At 43.2% G+C, this 20878-nt stretch overlaps 1 protein-coding gene across 3 annotated transcripts; it reads left to right on the top strand.

Moving 5' to 3' along the window:
- Positions 1 to 2334: 2334 nt before the first annotated feature.
- Positions 2335 to 11957, top strand: dyrk3 (dual specificity tyrosine phosphorylation regulated kinase 3). 3 transcript variants are annotated; one of them, XM_085158736.1, is made up of 6 exons: positions 2335 to 2465; positions 5279 to 5388; positions 8132 to 8337; positions 8454 to 8757; positions 8846 to 9262; positions 9364 to 11957. In XM_085158736.1, the coding sequence occupies exons 2-6, from the start codon at positions 5311 to 5313 to the stop codon at positions 10096 to 10098; spliced, it is 1740 nt and encodes a 579-aa protein (XP_085014862.1). In that variant the 5' UTR covers positions 2335 to 2465; positions 5279 to 5310; the 3' UTR covers positions 10099 to 11957. The 3 variants fall into 3 exon arrangements, with proteins under 3 accessions (XP_085014862.1, XP_085014860.1, XP_085014861.1); XM_085158734.1 differs by having other exon boundaries at positions 2344 to 3197; XM_085158735.1 differs by having other exon boundaries at positions 2344 to 3441.
- Positions 11958 to 20878: the final 8921 nt, after the last annotated feature.

Here is a 20878-nt window from a genome sequence, read left to right as displayed (position 1 = left end):
AATGAACAATAATCAAAGATGATGTTTGAGGATACAGATGCATTATTAAATGTTAATGAAAATATAACGGCTTTATTTACACTGAGTAAATGAACAAACGGTTGCAAAATTCATTTTAACACCATCATAGTGGACTTTACTTTGGGTGAAAAGATGCTCAAGAACATAAAGTGGTCCTGAGCACGGATCAAATATTTGCGTAAAACATAAAACACATAAAAGTGTGTAAAAATACATCTTTTGGTGCCCCCTACTGGCAGATTTATGTACATGCAGCGTGACACTTGTTTCCTGTGTACAAACCAACGACAAAATAACAACAGAGAGGTAGTAGCTGATAAGGCTGACCCAGTTACCGTCTGATCTCGGCAGTATAGTTTTTCTCAAGAAGAGCAAAAGAAAGATGAGGTTACTACAGACCCGGAGAAACTCCTTGTTTTTTGTTGGGCATAAGAGAGCTGGGTTTGTATGCAGCGCATCAGAGGCAGCATTAAGGAAATAAACCTTTGTGGTAACATTCAGTCCCTTTCTCTTTCCTTTTCCCATAAACTGGGTGATGCACAGTGGTTCATTTTAAGGAACTGCTGAACCACTTAAGATTTGCTCTGTGAACTCTGTGGGACACTCCTCCCATCAGATGGTACTATAAGTTTTAAAGATCTTAAAGGGTGAAAAGAATGAAATGGAAATAAAATTTGACATCATTTTTTATGATCAATATTTGAATAATGAGTTTCTGGTTTTTACATTTTAATAGTGTACTGCCGTTACACATATAAGCATAAAAATAACCTTACTATTACCAATATTAAAAAATGTAATTGTTCTTCTTGTCTTGCTGTTTCTAACAAGACAAGATTATGCCTTCTCCGCCAGAAACAACTTGCATTGCTGCGAAATCACCAGCAGGTGGCGGGTTCTTATAACCACAGCAATCACTAGTAATCACTGTGTAGTAACAGGTAGTGTGAGTTCATGCACAGCTCCATTATTTTGTTTTTATATGTTCTGGTAAGAAAGTATTCACATTTTGACACGTATCCTCCCAGATGAGTTTGTTTTCAAGAGCATTTAAAATGTGGTGTCAGGTTAATAAACCCACAAGTGTCAGTGTCTGTCACACAGCCTCAGACTAAATACAGCCAGACCCCCCCAGACCCCCACCTCGAGGACCTATAGGTAGCTTTGCACCTGGTCCCATTGGGCCGCAGTTTTAAATTCACTTCACTGCAATTAAAAGTGGCACATGGTCCACAAGCTTACACCTTGAAACCTCTTGAGAGGCAAGTGCAATAAGCAGATCAGTTTATAGGCATTGTCACCCTACTCACTCTATACACCACCATCTAAGAATAAGCAACAGGTTTTAAGGGTTGGTTGCTGCCCCGGGGGGTCTAAATGAAAGTGTGTCAGTGTATGTATTTGTGGCAGCAAATATAGAGAGACCTCCTCTTCTCACCTCTGAGAAAGAGCTAAGATTAGAATCACCCTCTGCCCAGCATGTATCACTATCTGAATATAGCCTGCTCCCCTTCTCATGCCTGCTGGGTCTCACTTCGTCTGTCCTCTGCCCTGCCTCTAACTATATCCAGCCTTGTATAGATCTCCAAACACTCTCCGGTTTCAATCCACAGCTTTCCCTCATAGGGTATGGAGAGGGAGAGGAGAAGCCATGCTTAATTCTTGGGCTGCAGATCACAGGTAATCATATTCTTAAAACATTAACAAACAAGCACGAAAAGGGTATTGGCACAGTATATTATGCCATATATGTGCATCTGACTTTATTAGCCCATCAGTGGACCTATTGTGCTGTAGAAATGTATGAAAACAGTAAAAGAAAAAAAAACAAAACCCAAGTAAACAAAAAACCACATTTAGCATGTATCCACAGTTCAAATAGAGGAATTAGCAAATTATTGACCCTTTTGCACCACTTTCTAATAAAAACCACCTTTATAATAGCTTTATAATACATAATAATTACTTTGAGATAATAGCATTGCTAATAATTTATTAGAAGAGTGTTGCTTATAAGCCTTTTACAGGACTCTTGCAGCAGGAATAGCCCGGGTGTTTCTGAAACTTATGGCTGTCTTCTACACAAGTGCACCACTTGCTAATTCTTTACATCAGTCTTTTGTTTGTTTGGTTTCCCTCCCCCCCTTGCTTTTTCGTGCAGTGATGTGAGAAAAAACGACCTGTGATGTTCTTATGCATGCAGAAGCTCGACCACTTTCCTGTTGGCTCCTCTGCAGACCTCCATGTGGACGCTGCAGGGCGCCCTTCTGCCGGCCGTCTGGATGCCCGGTAAGCGCCGCCCTGCTCCCTCCCTCCGTCCGCCTGCTGACTCTGAGCTCAGTGAAGACGCCCTTAGCAACAACACACAGCTGCACCATCGAATAAGATACTAGCAGCGCACAGGAGAAGGATTTAACAGTGCAGTGTTACTGCACTGACCTCAGGTGAAGCTTTTACGCGACGGGGATTCTCCTCCGGTTATTAGTGCAGTATAAACATGAGGCGTGAATACAGTTAGCCTGCTCTGGGCTAGCCATCCCTGAAGACGAGCGAAGCACCCCCAAGCTGTCCCGAAGGAGGACAAATCCTGGGGGCTCTTGTTTGCTAACTACCAAGCCAGCTTACCAGGAATAGGCACGGGAATGGTGCTCTGGATCGACTCATTGTACTGTCAGAGAAAGGCGAGGGGCACATGGGTCAGACCATCGAGTTGTGATATTTGGACTCAAACTAACGGAGGAAGCGGCTCTCCGGCGGACGAGTGTTTCGTGGCTCTGCGAGCTAGCTGGCTAGTTAGCTGAGGGAAACGACCCCCACCGCCTGTTCATTTTTTTAATTGTAGCTTGGCCCATGTTAGCCAAGACGAGTGTGAGAGCAACACATGAAAACACAGTAAAACTAAGAAGAAACTACTGCTTACACTGGGAAGAAAGCTTGCTGATACAGAAAGGAAAATAACTTGAGTTCAGTCGAAAAGACAACTAACGGGTACTCGGACTGCTATCAAAACACTGCAACAGTAGACTTTTTAATACTAGTAGCTCAGTTTGCTAGTTTGAACTTTTATTCTCCCTTTTTTTTAATCTGATTTTACCCCCACTTTGGATGCTGGCATCTAATATTAATTGCAATCATGATGATAATAAGCCGGAAACCAGAGGGCCCAATAGCAACAGGTAACCAAAACAAAGTAAAACGTTGTTTATCTGTACGTTCGCTTCCTTGTGGTCGTGTGAATAGGATTTATTTGGGGGTAATTTAGAGGTGAATATGATTGGGATTTTAAAAATGCCCTCCAAGTAGCTGCAGAACTGGTTAGTTTCACAAGTGTCTTCGCGGTCACGTCGCGTCTGTGGGGATAGAGCACGTATACATGAAGCTACTGTAACCGTGCCGTGGGCTTCTCACAAGACCTGACATGTAAACAAGTTTTCTTTTCCTTTTGCTTACCCTGATCAGTTACAAGACTTTTATCTAAGAAGGTTTTGAATGTCACACCAGGAAGCTTATTTTATTTTCTTATTTTCATCTTTCTCGTAAACTTTTATTGTTCTATCAAAGGGTTGATAAGCAGTAATATCTCAGTTGGCATCCTTTTAAGACGCGGTTTTGGAATTTGTACTATGACCAGTGTTATTATTGTTTTATGACACTGTGACTGATCTGTTTTTGTTTGCTTATGTGCTGATTTTTTTTAAATTTTATTTTTTTCAGCTGGTAACATGTTTACTAAATTGTGAAGCCAAGAAAGAAGGAATGAAAAAGTGACAGGGCTGTCATCGTTATGTCATGTCATATGAACCCTGTGGTTTACCTTGCCTCTGTAAAACACACTTTGTCCAGAATGCCAGGAAGAGGACAAAAAGCTGAGCCTTTCCCCCACCACCACCACAGCCACGCTCACACGTTTTATGACACATGAGCTGCTGTGTTTGTTTGCCTGAACCCTGTTCTCTATCCTTTACAGTGCCGAGGAGGGTTTTCATAGTGGGGAGAGCTGGACATAGCGGGCTGGATGTTTGGGGTTACACAGATGTTTGCTCTCTGTTTCTTCTTTTTTTTTTTTTTTCAAGCTTTGCTTGGACAACAAATTCAGATTCTGTACAAAAAGTGCTGAGCACCCACTGAGCGATTAGGAGTTTGCTAAGGGCTAATGGAGTCTGTGCTTGGCTAATATTGTGTGTGTAGTCCTAATGCCACTGTTTGCAGTGCTGTGCAGGTTTAATGCGTTCGTATCCAAGCAGCAGGTCTAATCTGTCCAGAAGCAAGCCTGTGCTGGGAACATAGTCTCTGACGCACCTATACATGGTTACGGCACTCTCTGGGACTCACGAGGGAGAACGCCAAACTCGCCACAACTTCGACTAATGAGCTACTCACCCTGATTTCAAGCTGCACTTTACACAGTTAGTTTTAATCAGCTGGTGTATCAGCTAGCATGTAAGCTCGATGACCGTTGTGGTAAACAGTTGGCCAATGGGAGCGATTGCCATTTTTGTAATTGGCTTCCACCCACAGTCCCAAATGCCGTGCTCGTCTATCTACTGTGGCCGTATCATCTCGTATTAGGTGTTTGGCTCAATGCCAAAGAGGTGAGCATGAAACACAGCACTATTGAATGACAGGCACAAGCATCCCTCTATATTAGCTCTAATTCCAAACACACCTGGTGTGTGCACCACATGATTTGGGCTGAATGGACAGATGGGCAGACGGAAAGATGCTGTCGTCACAGAGGCATCTGTTACCCCCATTAGGCCAATAATACCACTTGCAGCGCTAGCGATCTGGGACCCTAAGCCGCGTGTAAGCTGGTCAGGTTGGAGCGCTGGCCTTAGACACAATGTATTGGGTACAATAGCTACAGTGATGTATCTGATAATGGTGGTCTTTTCACTGCAACTGTGAGCTAGCCTGTTGTGGGAGACCGTATTCATCCCCACTGGCATACAGAGATCAGTGTAATGCAAGATGTCTTGCTGTGGTGGCTCAAGGGATTTGTCTAGTTGTACAATGCAATTAGTTTTAGCATCAGGGTAACTAGAACTGCTGGTGTGATTGATGAGATGATTAAGAGGACATTGCCTGATTTGGTCAAACAAGGATAGTGCGTCTCTGTGGAGAAAATGAAATTGCATTCTGTTGACGTTACCTTCGAGGATCGTTCTGTGCTTTTACCACCGAGCGCACGTTTGCTGCAGATTTAATAGCCTCACATCATCACACTGATTGACTTTGTTCATCATTGTCCCCACAGCTCGCCATGGTGACGGTCTATACGACTCGTACATGAGGACCGACCACATCCTGAAAGACGAAGCAGACACAAACAGTCCGTCGGGGCTACCCCCAATGCCCAAACACACAGTAAGTATACACACACAAACACGCACGCATACGCGCATAGCCTGTTAAGCCCTATTTCCTGTGCTGGAGCACACTCTGTCTCCAGACTTCCTGCTCCTCTGAGAGATATTCCCTTGCCAGTGTTCCTGTTCATCACATTTGTACTCCCCCCCCCGTTTCACTGTGTTCTGGCTGCGTAGGATGGGCAGCTTATCTGTTTCCTTATCTCCAACATGTGACTTTCAGTAGATTTTTATACCCTTCATTTAATAGCATTGTGTGAGTAAGACTCATTTACTGTCCTGGGGCATCAAAGTTTGGTGCCCCGGCAGTTCTCGGTGCTTGCGTCAGGGAAACTACGGTGAATTGGCCATTTTGTTTCTTCGGCTAAAGGGAATACAGAGTGCGCTTATCTTGCTTTCATCTGTTTTTGGACAGGTCATTTGACTCAAACCATTTTAATGTGCAGGTCATGTATGCATGTTTACGGTGCTTACGGTAACTTTCATTGAGGACACAACCTCATTAATCTCAATAAATTGACCCATATACCATAATTACTTTTTGCAGTTCTGTTAATCCATTCCGAAAGATAATGAGGGATTTGCTTTGAGCTTTTTAGACAGTTTTACATTAAAGGAGGGTTATTACCAAAAATAAATGATCTGTTTTAGCCTAGGTAAATATATATATGTGATCTTATAAATGTCCCCTATGGCAAAATAAAATGCACATACACACAAACAACAATAGTCCACAGGCCTACATATCAGTAGATGAAAAAGGCTGGTTTGATATATTGTAAAGATTTATTGGGCTTGAAAATGTGACCCACAAACAAACTCACCAATCAGCATTCTCCCCCTCTCCTCCCCTTCCCCTAGCTCGTGTAATCCTCCATCAGTGGGCTTGCACAGAGTTTAGGCCTAGTTTTCTATTCTAGTCCCATCCTTCTTCCTTTGTGTTTTGTGTCACGCTCACAGAGTTACTGTCCTCCGGTGAATGTGACTGACAGCAACTCGCCCCAGTTCAGCCTGTTCAGTCCTCAGACACTAGCCCCATGCTCTATTAAAGTAATAAACTGATAGATGAGGGCTTGATCTGCTTTAATAAATTGTACTCATAGTAAGTTGAATTCATGAGCCCCCACCTTTTATAGCCGTGTTCTGACTGTCACCCAAATTACGGCAGCGTAATAATACCATCATTTGCTTTGTTTGTGACGGAGGTTTGTGTGGTTGCTGCAACCTTGTGTGAGCTTCAGAGAGAGGAGAAAAAGATACTGAGGTGTTTCTGTAGCAGAAAGAGATTAGCTCTCCTCCATCTGTTGCACCATGCAGATTTGCACACAGGGGACTCCACCCTCTGTAATACCTGAGTGAGAGAAAATGCTGCACGCTCTGATTTCTCTTCCTGTTTGGAGCCCTCTTACGTTTTAATTTTTATTGTATTTTTCAGCCGGGTCAGTCAGTAATCCATCACAGACGCTGTTCCCCGTGTGGAGAGCTTTGATATGTATGTCAATATTTGTGTATGTGTCTGGGTGAAGGGGCTCGATCAATGACATTCACTGTGTACTTTGGAACAACAGCTGCATGAGACCCTGGGTCGGCAGCAGAGCTGTTGTAATAAGTTAAGACTATATAGTGACATGTATGGAAACCCATCCCGCATTCCCACTCTATTTTTAGAGAGCCCAAACCTGGTACAAAAACACACTCTCAGCTGAGTCCTTTCTCCGTGGATGATCAACACCCACTTTTCCTAAAAAAAACCCCAAAACAAAACAATCTTTCCAAAATCGGTCTGCCCTTAGAGTAAAAAGTGTCCATGTGTAAGAGAGAGACAAAAAGCGCGAGGATATATCCCTCTCCAGTCTAACTCCTTGTACAAAGGCTTTGGTGAGTTCATGTCTTAACAGCCACACATCTTCTATAGTTTAACAATATAATTCAACTTTAATGACCGTCATTTCCCTTGCGCTCCATAATCTTGCGGAGCGTTCTTTCCGCTAGAGAGAGAGAGAGCGAGGAGGAATGAATTCCTGGGGTTGCTGAAACGAAGCTGCTCTCCGGCGAGACTCGAGACCGTTCTTTAAACTCCTTTAACCTTCACCCCCAAGCAAAGGTGGAACTGTCACTTTTAAAGTTTGTGGACAGTTATATTGGGGGGGGGAGGGGGGGGAATCGCCTAGTGACTGTGCGATCACTTTCTTTTATTCTGAACTTCATGTTGTACGCAGTTGCCATTTGTAGTAATTAAGGAGTAATTTAGAAGTTAAATGTTTATAGCAAGATTATGACAGCACTAACAAAGATTAGTGGTATCTTTCATCTAAGCAAGGATACAAACAAGTAGGTGGGGATGTGGGTCGTTTTGCATGTGTTGGTAGGGGAAGAGGGGACGTTGCGCATTAGCATTAGCTGCCAGACAGAATCTGGCTCCTGTCATGCTGGTTAACTAACTGCAAACTGGATGTCTGCTCATTTCTCTCCACCTGAGACTCTACAGTTGGGTGTTGATATTTTGATCTGCATCAAATACAACCTTTCTTTTCTTGTTAATAATCAGGATTTAAAAATGTTGCAGACACTGTCTTATATGTGGAGCTGGAATGATGCAGGATAATATTGAGTTTTGAGTCATTTTTAGAAGACCCTCAGTTAGGAAACTGTTTTCTCTTTGTAGAGCAAAATAAACTGCATTTGCTCTGATATTCACCGACTGCGTCTTGTAAAGTCTTGTTTTGCTTCTGTGTCAATAGGTTGTCAATAGCAAGGCTGTAATGAGGGATCAGGTGACCATCCGAGGTGCCCCGTCAAAGGTGAAGTACCTGTATGATGACTCAACTAGCAACCGCAAGGTCAACGCCATAACCACAGCAACCACACTGAACAGTGGGACCACCCATGAGACACCCACTAAACCTGCCCCAGCCTCCAGCCTGTCCAAAGAGCACAGTGTGGACAGGTGAGAAAGATGGACATGCTAACTAAGAGCATGCTAACTAAGTAAAATGTTACAGGCGAGATGATGACCAGTCAAGCTGTCGGTTAACACATTTGTGCCATCCTCATTTGTCACAGCACTGAATCCAGTAAGGGGTCTGTCGAATCCTCTGGCCCGCATGGAGCCGGGAATGGCGTCAACAGCAGCAAAGTGTGCGGCCCACTCACTCCTGATCAGGCTCTGAGACTGTACCGAACTCAGCTCACCACCCTGGAACAGGCGGAGATCCACTCCTACCCAGACATTTACTTTGTGGGACCCAATGCAAAGAAGAGGCCCGCAATTGCCGGAGGTAGCAACAACTGCGGCTACGATGACGAGCAAGGAGGTTATATTCACGTCGCCCACGACCACCTGGCTTACCGCTACGAGTTCCTCAAGGTCAGATGTGTTCTGATGTTTGTGGCTTTAAATTTGTTCTTTCATTTTTAGCTAAACAAATGCTTGTCCTTTCTCTTACTCTCTACAGATCATTGGTAAAGGTAGCTTTGGCCAGGTTGCGAAGGTATATGACCACAAACTGCAGCAACACCTGGCTCTGAAAATGGTGCGCAACGAGAAGCGTTTCCACCGGCAGGCGCAGGAGGAAATCCGCATCCTGGAGCACTTGCGGAAGCAGGATCGTAACGGCACCATGAATGTTGTGCACATGCTCGAAAACTTCACCTTCCGCAACCACATCTGCATGACCTTTGAGTTGCTCAGCATGAACCTGTATGAGCTTATCAAACGCAACAAGTTCCAGGGCTTCAGTCTGGCACTGGTCAGGAAGTTTGCGCACTCCATCCTGCAGTGCCTGGAGGCTTTAAGCAGGCACAGAATCATCCACTGTGACCTCAAGCCAGAGAACATCTTGCTCAAACAGCAGGGTCGCAGCGGCATCAAGGTAAAGGCGGTGCCTTCTCGTCCCGGTCTGTGCTGTAATGGGTCTGTGCGTTTGGTTTTCATTTTCATTTATATCATTTCTTATTCTCTTGTCCCTACCAGGTGATTGACTTTGGTTCCAGCTGTTTTGAACACCAGCGGGTCTACACCTACATTCAATCTCGTTTTTATCGAGCTCCGGAGGTGATCCTCGGTTCACGTTACGGCCTTCCTATTGACATGTGGAGCTTTGGTTGCATTCTGGCCGAGCTGCTGACTGGCTACCCCTTGTTCCCCGGCGAAGATGAGGGCGACCAGCTGGCCTGTGTTATGGAGCTGCTGGGGATGCCGCCGCAAAAGGTCCTGGAGCAGGCCAAAAGAGCAAAAAACTTCATCAACTCCAAAGGCCACCCTCGGTACTGCGGTGCAAACACTTTGCCCACCGGAGCCACTGTGCTGACAGGGTCCCGCTCGCGCCGTGGCAAGATGAGAGGCCCTCCAGGTAGCAAGGATTGGAGTGCTGCGCTCAAGGGCTGCGAGGACCCCGCCTTTACTGACTTCATAAAGAAGTGTTTGGACTGGGACCCGTCTTCTCGCCTCACCCCCAGCCAGGCCCTCAGACACCCTTGGCTGTATCGCAGGCTTCCCAAACCAATACCCGGGACAGAGAAGAGCCAAGGAGCTCCTGTGAAACGACTCCCCGAGCACCACAGCACCTCCTTTCCCTCTATTCTGGCCAAGGGGGGGCCTGGCTTAAGCTCTACAACTGCCAGTAACAACAAACTTAGAAGCAACATGATGGGAGATTCAGGAGAGGCCATACCTCTTCGCACGGTCCTACCTAAACTTGTCTCTTAGAGAGAAAGCGAGAGATAGAATCCTCTAATCTCCTCCCTCGCCACGTTTTCCCACTCCTCAGGAGGAGTCCGAGTAAAGGCGAAAATGGTTTTAAAACAGCTTTGTTTGTTCTTTTATTTGTTTTCTACTGCGAGGTGTCGACACCCCAGTCTTTGGTTTTTAATAATAGTTGAAAAGAGAAAGACAGGAATAATTAAAGAAACACTCAAGTTTTTATACAGCGGCTGTGGATTTTCCGTTTACAGCCACAGGACGTGGTTTGATATTAGATAATGCTTTTTAAAAACAAAAGAAAACTTCCTTGTGTGAGTGGACAGCTTGTTCAATGAGAAAATATCTCTGACCTGTGTGCGATCTCACGTAAGTGTTGTGTTTTGGTAAAACGCACTGAAGCACACCTGCACTGTCATTTGCCTCACTTCACTCTCTTAAACTTGAAAAGGGCTACAGAGATTACTCTTATCAAGTTAGACTTAGCGAGATTTGTTCAGCCAATGGATTTTAAGTAGAAGACAAACTGTTAGTTTTTGGGTTCTGCGAACACTAAACTCAGTTATCCCTCATATATAAAACAAAATGCCTTCCGACTGGTAATACAGGATTGGCTTTATGTAGCGACAGATTCTGAAAACAGCAGTAATAAGTTTTTTTTCCTCTTTCCTTTTTCTCCCCACAAACACACACACATACACCACTTTTCCTCATCCCTTGCGCTTGTGTGTCAGCTCAGTATGTGATGTTAATACTATGGAAAATGCTGAGAGGGCATAGGACAACCTATTTATAGCCCACCGTCGTCCTCCTATTTTCACCGTACATGAGTGGGGAAAAAATGGGGAATCGGAAGAACAGTAGAGCTACTTGGACTCGGTTACAAAGGCGTCGCGTTCAGTACCTCACAACTGGTTTGCAAGACAGAGAGGGAGAGAGCTGTAAGTCAAAGCACCTAAACACCTTTGGGTTGATTGGCTGGAAAGTTTTGTATGAATGTCACCTGCCCGTGCCTGTAATTGGCTGCTGAGATTGTTAGTGGTAGTGGTCCTAATGGGTGGGTACTGCAAGGAAAGATAGATCACGGGATAAAATGAAGGGCAGTATGTTCAATATGAGCCAGGATATTTTATTCTCTTGAGGAGTGATGTGTAGAAGACGAGCCAGTGACAAAACGAACGGTTTTAATGGTACTGTTGAAAGAAACGTTTCTCAGGGAGACATACTTGACACATCCCTTAATCTTAAAATTTACTGTGTTCCACTTATAGTCATGTATCCCGACTGTGGATGAAGATGGCATGCAAGCCCAGTCCTCTCAGAGCGAGAGCATTTACGCGAGTCTGTGAAGGGGGTCTGCATGCTCCACAATCTGACCTAGATTCTCTCTCCTCCCCCACATTCACTTTTATCGCTCCTCGTTTTTTTCTCACTCTGTCTCATGTAGGGCAGGGAACCTCTTAAACTCTCACATACACAGTGAATAATGGTGCTGTCCAGAATGCACACGTACAGACGCGCACACAGAAACATGTCAGGTGCATGTTGGTATGGACCACACCATTCAAAGAGTTCTTTCTCTTGTCCCTCATTTTCTAAGTGAAACTGTCAGGGATTTCTACTCTGTCTCCATTTTTTTTTAATAGAAGTGGTTTCTAATGCTTTTCACTCCTAAATATCAAAGGATGTCAAATGCAAAAAAATGAAAATGAAAAAAAGAAGAAGAAAAAAAAGAGAAAAGTCATATACTGTCATGTTGTACTAGTGGTGTGAGTTAGTAGGGAGGGTGTTTGGTGTTCAGCATGAAATCACAACCTGTTATCAAAACCGAGTGACTATGAGAGAAACTGTACAGTAACCAAATGAAGTTGTGATAGTTTCTTTTTCTAAGAAAAAATAAAAAATGATTTCAGTGAACTGTTAGGCTTTGGGGTGATTTCTGGATTGAAATGGGCTTTTTTAAATTTATTTTTTTAGTTCCATGAGACATGTATTGCTCATTTGTCACCTAGTGTGAAGCTCTCATCTCCAAAGAAACCGGGGGGGGTTTGGGGTCTTTTTTCTGCCTGACATCAGGAGCTTGTGTCAGGAAAAAAGTGGCTTACACTGCAGTCAGCACAATGAATCACTTTTAAGTGAACTGGATTTCAGTCAGCGATCAGGTTACAGACGGTAATGAATGAGTCAATAGCCTTTTATACTGAGGCTGCCTTGTTATTATGCCACCTTTATTAAAGTCATAAAGATATAAGGAACAGATGTGAGAAAATACGCAGCACACATACGGGAAGATGATTCAGTCTTCCGGGCTATTGGACTGCGTTTTAGTTCTAGGTAGTGAAACAAAGTAAGTGTACCTGCTACTTGTGTTTGTGCCAGAGTTGAAACAGCTGCTCTGCCAACAAAAATAACAATGAGTACAGCCTATCTTAGTAAACTGATGAGGAAGTGCTGACGGTAATTTTTTTGTTGTTCATTTACAGCTTCTGTGACATGTGAAACTTCATGTTGATTATGCTAAATTATGAGCCTGCTGTCTGAATCCTGTTCCTAGCTGACAAAAGTGGCACCCGGTGTGGTCTTCTGCTTCATGGATCTAAGTGTTGTGCTCTCAGAAATGCTCATCTGCATACCAATAACCAGTTATTTAAGTCACTGCTGCCCTCCTACCAGCTCGATGCAGTGTGACCTCTGATGTCAGCGGGGGACTTTTGGCGGGAGTGCAGCAGCTCACTAAATGCTTTCTCCTTTTTGGACAACACTTATCTAACATAAACAAAGATGCCATATTCTAAGTCACTTAAATCACCTTCCTTCTCTTTTCCGATCCTCAGTTTGAACTTCTGATCGTCTTGACCGTGTCTACATGCCTGAATGGCCTGATTTGCTGCCATGTGATTAGCTGATTAGATCTCATTATATATAGATTAAATTGCCCCTCCTCCTGATATTTCTCAACTTTTCTCTTGTCCTTTTATGTCCTTTGTGTCTCGTGTCCTGATGTGACACAAAACACAAGACTGCTAAAAATAATCCTGTCAAGAAAAATCTGGAAGAAGACGCCTGGTTTCGTAAGAACGAAGGCAGCGTGATCACAGACACTGGTGATTCATGGCTGTTTACACTTTGCAGGCTGGTGTCCAGTGGGATGAAAATGTCAGGTACACACGCAACAGGAGGAGGAGAAACCGGTTGAGCAACATGACTGGATACAGAAACTAGAGAAGTGGTTTGTGATGACTAGGTCGTCGGGTATACGTAACAGAATTTGACACAGGTGTTTATTGCCAGCTGATCTTGAAAATATGAGGGTTGCCTTAGGGTAAAAATGATGTGTGTACCATTATTTTGCCTGAGCCTGGGCGTGGCACCTTCTTTCCATCAGCAGTAGGTTAGGGTGCCCTTATTAAAATCTTTATTCAAATATGAGGCTAAGCAGAACAAATAAGCAAGCAGACAATGCATGCAAAAAGACAGACCATCTCATTTTATTGTTCAGGGAATTTAAGCCTACAAGAAAACTTCTGTCTTTGTTTGATGTGGTAACTTGTAAAAATGTTCTCATCTCACGTTGTTTGTGCTGTAGCAGAAGAACAGGTTTTACAGGGATGCCTTTCTCCTGTATTCAGCTTTCCCTTTAAAATGATTCGTACAATCAGCTAGTAGAACTTGACAGACTCTAAAGCTAAGTGATTGAATCTTTCTCTCTTCATCTCTTTTGATTAATGTAAAAGCAGATTAGACCAATCCCATTAGACATCAACCCAGTCACCTTCTGACCATATGGTGTAAAGCTCCTCCGTCCCTACATCCACTTTGACACACTGATTTCTATTTCTGTCAACCCCACACATCTCTCTCCCACACGAGAATCTCCCAGTGAGTCTAACCCTGCAGACCATATGGAGCCACAGCAGGATTTTTGGTGCTGAGTCTGAACGAGGAGGGGCAGAGTGGTGACAGGTTTCTGGTTACCTTGCAGGTTAGGAAATCTTGACCTGCTTCTTCCTAAAAGTTTGGCTCTAAGTGTAAACATGTGTTTCTGTCTCTCTACAAGCTCCGCTATGCCGTCGATTCGATCGGATCACTTTATTTTTATTTGCCTGTTATTATACATAATATGTTTCCCTGTAGTTTAGTGAAAACGTATTAATTCCTTTAAGACTTTCAGGTTCTTTATTTGTGTGCAGAAGCTGTAGCAAACCTTTGCCAGAGCAATATAAATTAGTGTCATCTGCCAATGATTTTAACAATTTAGGCATGTTGCTTCCAGTCATGTGAAAAAGATAAATCACCTCATGATTCAGTAGCCTGTGGAACCACCTCCAGCAGCAGTAACTTGAAGTAATGTCACTTTGTCAGTCTCTCACATCGTGGAGGGATTTGGGCCTGGCTTCTTAAAATGTTTCTTCTTGTTTCTTAAGGTCTCACCACAGTATTTCAATCAAGTTGAGGTCTGGACTGTGATGGGAAATTGAAATATGTTGATCGTTTTCTTTTTCAGCCAATCTGTTGTAGATTTTCTGCCGTGCTTGGCGTCATTGTCCCTGTTTCATTACCCAGTTTCAGCCAAGATTTACCTGTCAGACAGACTACCTCACATATAACTATAGAACACCTTGGCATACAGGGAGTACAAGGTTGACTCAATGAATGCAAGGTTTCTGAGATCCTGTGGCTATAAAACAAGCCCAAATCATCACCCCTCCACCACCGTGCTTGACAGTTGGTATGAGATGTTTGTGCCGATACACTGTGTTTGAATTTCAGCAAACACGATGCTGTGTGTTAAGGCCTTTACACACTGGACGTGTAAAAAGATTCATGTGAATATTTCATGCCTTTTTTCTGAGCTAGATTTTTCACATTTTTTGGGGATGTGAATAAGTAAATGTATTCGTAGCTCAAAATGTGCACCAGTATTGACTATATAATTATATAGAAATATTTAAATAATGCTATTTTACCTCAGACACACAGCTAAATGCTGCTCTGGGTCAGTTGGTTCTCTGAATTTATTTGTCTGCCTCCTCAGATGCAGTCCTGAACCAAGAAAAGCTTAACTGCCCAACTGAAATCATGCACTATCTGTGACAGCAGTCATTCCGCTTCAACTCCTGGATCAAACCTACAAATTCTCCCTGCTGATTCCTTCTTGTGAAAACTGGATAAACCTAGAATCTCCATTACCTCCTTTTCTTGTTTAGAAACATCGGGATCATATATACGTGTTACACAACCAGAAAATGTGGTTGTTTGCAGTGTGTATAGGCCTTTATGGTCCGACATCTCCGCTCTGCAGTCCAGAGGACACTCAAGTCTTGTGGTTTGTTCAGATGCCACTTTGTAAAGCTAAGCCGTGCTGCCACGTTCTTCTGAGAGAGAAGAGCCTTTCTCCTGGCAACCCTTTCAAAGGAGCTGTACTTGTTTAGTCTTTTGCTAATTGTACTCTCATTAACTTTAACATTGCTGGCTGAGGGCTCTGATATGTAGCTTGTGGGTTTTCTGCAGATTATTATACAGTCATAGACTGAATTTGTTGCAACACTCACAGGTGGAAATGCTCCAGACAAGCAAACTGCAAACAACAAAATATCTGCTTTCACAGAAATGCTCACATTTGCTGATGATCAGGTGCTGAAATGCATTTGATTAGTAGCTCCTGGCTGCTACTTATACCCTCTTAAAACCTGTGGAAGCAGTACTTTAAAATACATAAAAAGTGAAGCCCTACCTCCAGTTGTTTCTTGCCATGTAGCCAGTTTTCAGAAATTCAGTTCATTTGTCTCAGATTTCTTTCTTGCTCCCAATAAAATAAAAGTTTTAGTTAAATGTTGCAGTTAGACTGGGCATAGAATACTAACTTTGTTAGCTGGAACTAATGCCTACAAAAGAAATTGTGTAATTTACCCCCTTTCAGTCTATGCAAGAATACATTTAGGGCTTAATCTGCAACTTGTATCTGCACCAGAATTTGGTGCTGCTGGCTGGAGTTTCAGCAGCAGTTGTTAGGCCCTGGCTCCTCCTTCTTTCAAAATAAATGGTGTTTCTAAAGACACTCGGGGTAGCATAGGGACAAGAGGATATGCCAAAGCTGGATTTATTGATAGATATTAAGAAACATAAATAAGAAAAACATGGTTTTAATAAAGAATGAGGTCATTAGTAATTCCAGTGATTTATTAAGTAGAATATCAGGTTTACCCAAAGAATTGGCCAAGAATTTGTTTTTTATTTTCTAGTACAGTCGTCTGTGACTGCAGACTTCTCTAGGCAGTGTTTAAGGATGAGACAGAGACTGATGTTTCTTGGTAAATTAAAAGGATGCCCTTAGGGGTCTGTTGTGATTTAGTTTGTTCACATATTTGCATGTTACAAAACTTCGTTATGAAGCTCGTTTTATGTAATTTTGAGCTCTGTGATGATCCGCCAGCGGCAGCCTATTAACGCTGCCTGAACTGAACCGTCTATGGGAACGGCGATTCTCTGGTGAACTCCACAGCTCATTCTCTTATTCCTCAGTAGGCTCACTTCAGCTCTCCAGTTACACAAACCTTTCTTTTTTTGCACGATGTTGGAATGGACAATACTGTCACACACACACAGACACAGCCCCAGGTCACGGAGTGCAGACACACACCAGAGCTATGAGTGTCGTCTGGCTTCGGTCCACTGGAACAGCTGAGGTACGAACCAGGCGAGGGAAGCAGCAGGCGAATGCCACATTAGTCCCTGCTGTTGCACCAGTACACAAACTCACACACAAACATAACACATGCCTCCACATGCACAAATGCAGACTGACTACAGCTCACTGTTCCTTACTCATGTGCACACAATGACACACTCACAGCTGAGCTCGCACTAGTCACACATACAAACACATGCACAGCTGAGCACATGTCTATACAGGCTGAACAGATGCAGATCGTTGCGAGAGGTGGGGTAGCACTTCAAGAACATTTGCCCACCCAACCCACCAATCTACATTCCACACAGACTGCATGATACACCGTGTGCACACTTCCTATCCTATTGCAACCTTTAAATTAATCTTTCTGGTTGAAACTGTATCTATTCCTCAATGTATTTGCTGCCTGTACATACAGCCCCCATATTTAGTTTGCCAGCTTGCTAGACTTGTTTACATGACCCCGGCTGGATCACAGTTGGGACTGGAATAGAGGATGACTCATCCCCCTGTCTGCAGAGGTGAATCTGACTGTGTGTCTTTTTCTCTATATGTGTATGTAAGTTAGTGTGTGCTTTCTTATAGCCTTAAGTAACCGGTCTGCACAGCAACACTCAAGGAAGACGCTCCAAGGGCGCATCAAAGCAATCCTATCTCAAAATCTGTCTGCCCACCTACTCAAATGCTTCGCGGTGGGGAAAATTTTCCACAGTCTGGTCTTGCTCAACATATTTATTATTAACCAGGCGCTCGAGAGTGTTTTTCTTCTGACATTTTTGTTTTCATCCACCCAATAACGTGTTAGGCATGTGTATTTGAGTTGTGTCTTTCGACAACAGGTAGTTTGCATGAAAAAACATTATATAAGATAAACTCGAGGTTGTATAAAATTGTTTACTCAAATTGGATCTTAAAACTATATAAAATGATTAAGAAACACTGAAATTCAGTATCAGATAATGTAAATAAACAGATAATAAACAGGGAAGCTTTAGTCCCTGACTTTCAGGATGGAAACCACCATTAAGAATATTTATCTTGTGTGATCGGGAATGTATGCTGATGTGGTTGACTCATTCAGGCTTTATGATAACTACACCTACAAAATTACTTCTAAAAGCCATAAAAGGCTCCTTGACCAAGTGGTGGCAAGCTCCTATCCTTAAAAGTCTTCCTAAATGATATCACCCATCTATTCTCTTTTATTTTCTTTATCTTCTTTCCCTCCCCATCAAACATGCATGCACTCCCTTGCCGCGCGGTTTATTGTATGCTCCGATAAGCCTGGTGACCCAAGCCTGTCCACTTTAAACATGTCACGGCTGCACAGCAAATCATTGTACGTTGTGCTCGATGTTTAGCTGTCGCTAAGAGAAAGCGACCTGCAGGTTATCTGTAGTAAAACATCAGACTTGTGTGTTCTGGTAAGGCACCTGCAGCCTGGAAACTCTTGTCCCATCTATTCTGTTGCTGGGTAAATGGTATATTTATGGTGGGTTTCAGGTTTCCTTTAAAAGACAGGATAACCTTTAGCAGGGAATTTTTGGAGTTTGGAAGACAGTCATGGTCTGGTGTGAACCTTTAGTAAACATCAGCACTGACAATCAGTTTACACCACCTTCACTGGCCTATAGTTTTGGAAGCGGTTTGGCATTTGTAAAATAAATAATAAAGTAATTTTGGGTTCTGCTTGTATATATTTAACACATTCATGTGTGTTGTGACTGTCTTTGCATCAGTAGATGCACAGAGTAAACACAGACTCATCACTTTCTGTCACATGGTTTATCTTGTTTGTAAGTCCGCTTTCCAAGTATGGGAATCTGTGTATTGCAGTGTTGTCGTGTTGGAACAAAGAATTCTGTGAAATTTCAATTTTGTATTTCTACTGGACAACAAGATAATCAATTTAGTGTCCTTTAGTCAGGCCAGCTGTTCTCTGAACGCTTTCATAACCACCCGTAATTCTTTATCTGTGGCTACTTGAGAAGTCAGCTCAATGCTGATTACACTGAATCTAGTTTGAAGAGGGCATACTCCATTACTTTGTAACAAGGGACAAAAGCTCCACTGAAATCACCCCTGAAGGTATTACACAGTACATTATATGCTGGCGTTTGCGGGACAGGGTGGCACCAGTGCTGTACAAAGATATTTGTGCATATGTTTGTAAGTTCAGGGGAAGCCCCACTGGCCTCATTCTTCTCTATGTCCTCTTTCTGATCTCTCTCTCTGTTGTTAGCAGTTGCTGAGTGGATTGTTGTCCTAAGAGTTTCTTCCATGGCAGAGTGTGAGGAGCTGCTGTTAGTGTCTGCTTCTGACAGGAAACATCCTGACCTACTGACGAGAGGAGAGCAGCGTCTCCCACAGGAGCCAAAACAGTGAAGTGCTCACTTTGAATTAGCCTCTTCTTTCTGTATTATCCTACCCCTTTGTCTTATACACACCAATACACACACACTGGAAGAGGCTAAAGCAATGACTGAACACAATCCATCAGCTGAGCATTAATAATTCAAGTGCTCTGCAAAGTGTTAATGTTTATGTTTCACTGGCGGCTGAGCGCAGACTTAGTGCTACATTAAGGCCTAAGGCATTGTGTTAAGAGGCAAACTGGCTGCTTAATGAAACATCGCAAAGCTTCTGAAAGCCTTGCAGGGTAAAAGAAATCATAATAAAGGGAGAGACAGAAAAAGAAATGAACAGAACAGAAAATAAGTGGCAGTATCATTTGGTTTGTAAGTCCTTTAGTTTTAGTTCTAGCCATTTAGTGTAGCCATAGAGCTAGAGATCAGTAGAGCACCTCTAAAACCGCCTAATAGCAGATTGTGTTCTTTGATAAATCTATTTTTTTAACTAAAAAAAGACAGTTCCTTGTTTACTGATTCCTGGTTTTATGTGTCCTTTGACTTTTTTTTCCTCCTTAGTTTTCTTTTTTTGGTTTGGAGCAAGTAATTAAATGGAGTGTCTGCTGGTTTCCTGGAAAATACACAGAGCCAAGAAACAGTCTGGCACATAACCCACAACATTTTGCTTAGACAGGGCCAGGCTTGCTCTTTCCACTGTTCCCAGTCTTCAGACTAAGTGAAGCTAACTAGCAGTTGACTCTATCTTCTTCACTTTTAATGGGCAGATATGACAGTGCATGCATATGCATCTCCTCGACTCATCTTCACCACAGAACAAAAAAGCATGCATACAACAGTGTGTGAGGCCTGCTGCAGTTAACAGTGGTAGTGCACTGGTCGTGTTCCCTGACAGTCCCGGGTTCAAGAGTTCAGGGCTTAATGTTACTAATCCTGTCAGTTGGTGAAAGATACACTGGAAACGTGAGGCAGGGAGGGAGATATTATGTATATACAGTATGGATATACTAAAAGTCCAAAATGGTCTATTTATGTCATCTATCCGTAAAGATGGCATGGGTTCACATCATCTAGATAAGCAGGTGTGGTTGTTTCTGTTAGTGCTGCATGCCCATGATGGTTTACTGTATATGCATGTCAGGGGTAGGCCAAATAGTAAGCAAGAGGCGTGACAGGACATAATATTGGCAATGAGGAATATACAGTATGTTTTAGGAGTGGACTCCAGGAATGGAAAGCCGTACTAGCAGGGCATGCTGGTGTGTGGGTCACACAACCATACAAGGACATAGTAGAGGCAATGGTCATACCAGCCCTGCACAAGCACATACATCAGTGTGGGTGTGTGCATATGTGGTGTGGGGGGTGGTGGTGCCAGCTGGGCAGCTTAAAAATAGTGCCGAGTGGAGGATTGCAACTGCATGGGACTCTAAGAACACATGACCGCAAGTCCAGTAAATCACAGCAGATTTCTCTCAGCTTTGTGATGTCTGCTGAGACAAAGAGGATGATCATTAAACCAAGTTATGTCCTAGGATTCATCTCAGCTCTCTTTCTTCAATCATAAGACACCAGCAGAAGTGTAATGCAGGCAGGTTAAGGTGATGCTGTAAGTCAGGTAGGGCTGTATTAACAGAGCAAGTACGCCAGAAATATGGAATATTCTGAAGCAAATCCAGTCGATCAGACGTGTTAGGGCAGTAGGGCAGTAGGCTGAGTGTAGGAGGTGAAA

The sequence above is a fragment of the Neolamprologus multifasciatus genome, chromosome 5 (assembly GCF_963576455.1).
Source record: "Neolamprologus multifasciatus chromosome 5, fNeoMul1.2, whole genome shotgun sequence".
NCBI lineage: Eukaryota > Metazoa > Chordata > Actinopteri > Cichliformes > Cichlidae > Neolamprologus > Neolamprologus multifasciatus.
Note: the sequence above shows the minus strand (reverse complement) of the source record. Positions and strands in the feature narration are given on the sequence as shown.

What these genes read in the sequence shown, in the direction of transcription:
- dyrk3 (XM_085158734.1), top strand. Translation starts at nt 3,155, where the DNA reads ATGATGATAATAAGCCGGAAACCAGAGGGCCCAATAGCAACAG. An exon ending in AGAGGGCCCAATAGCAACAG is followed by an intron (nt 3,198 to 5,278) that starts GTAACCAAAACA and finishes TTGTCCCCACAG; the next exon opens with CTCGCCATGGTGACGGTCTA. An exon ending in AAAGAGCACAGTGTGGACAG is followed by an intron (nt 8,338 to 8,453) that starts GTGAGAAAGATG and finishes CATTTGTCACAG; the next exon opens with CACTGAATCCAGTAAGGGGT.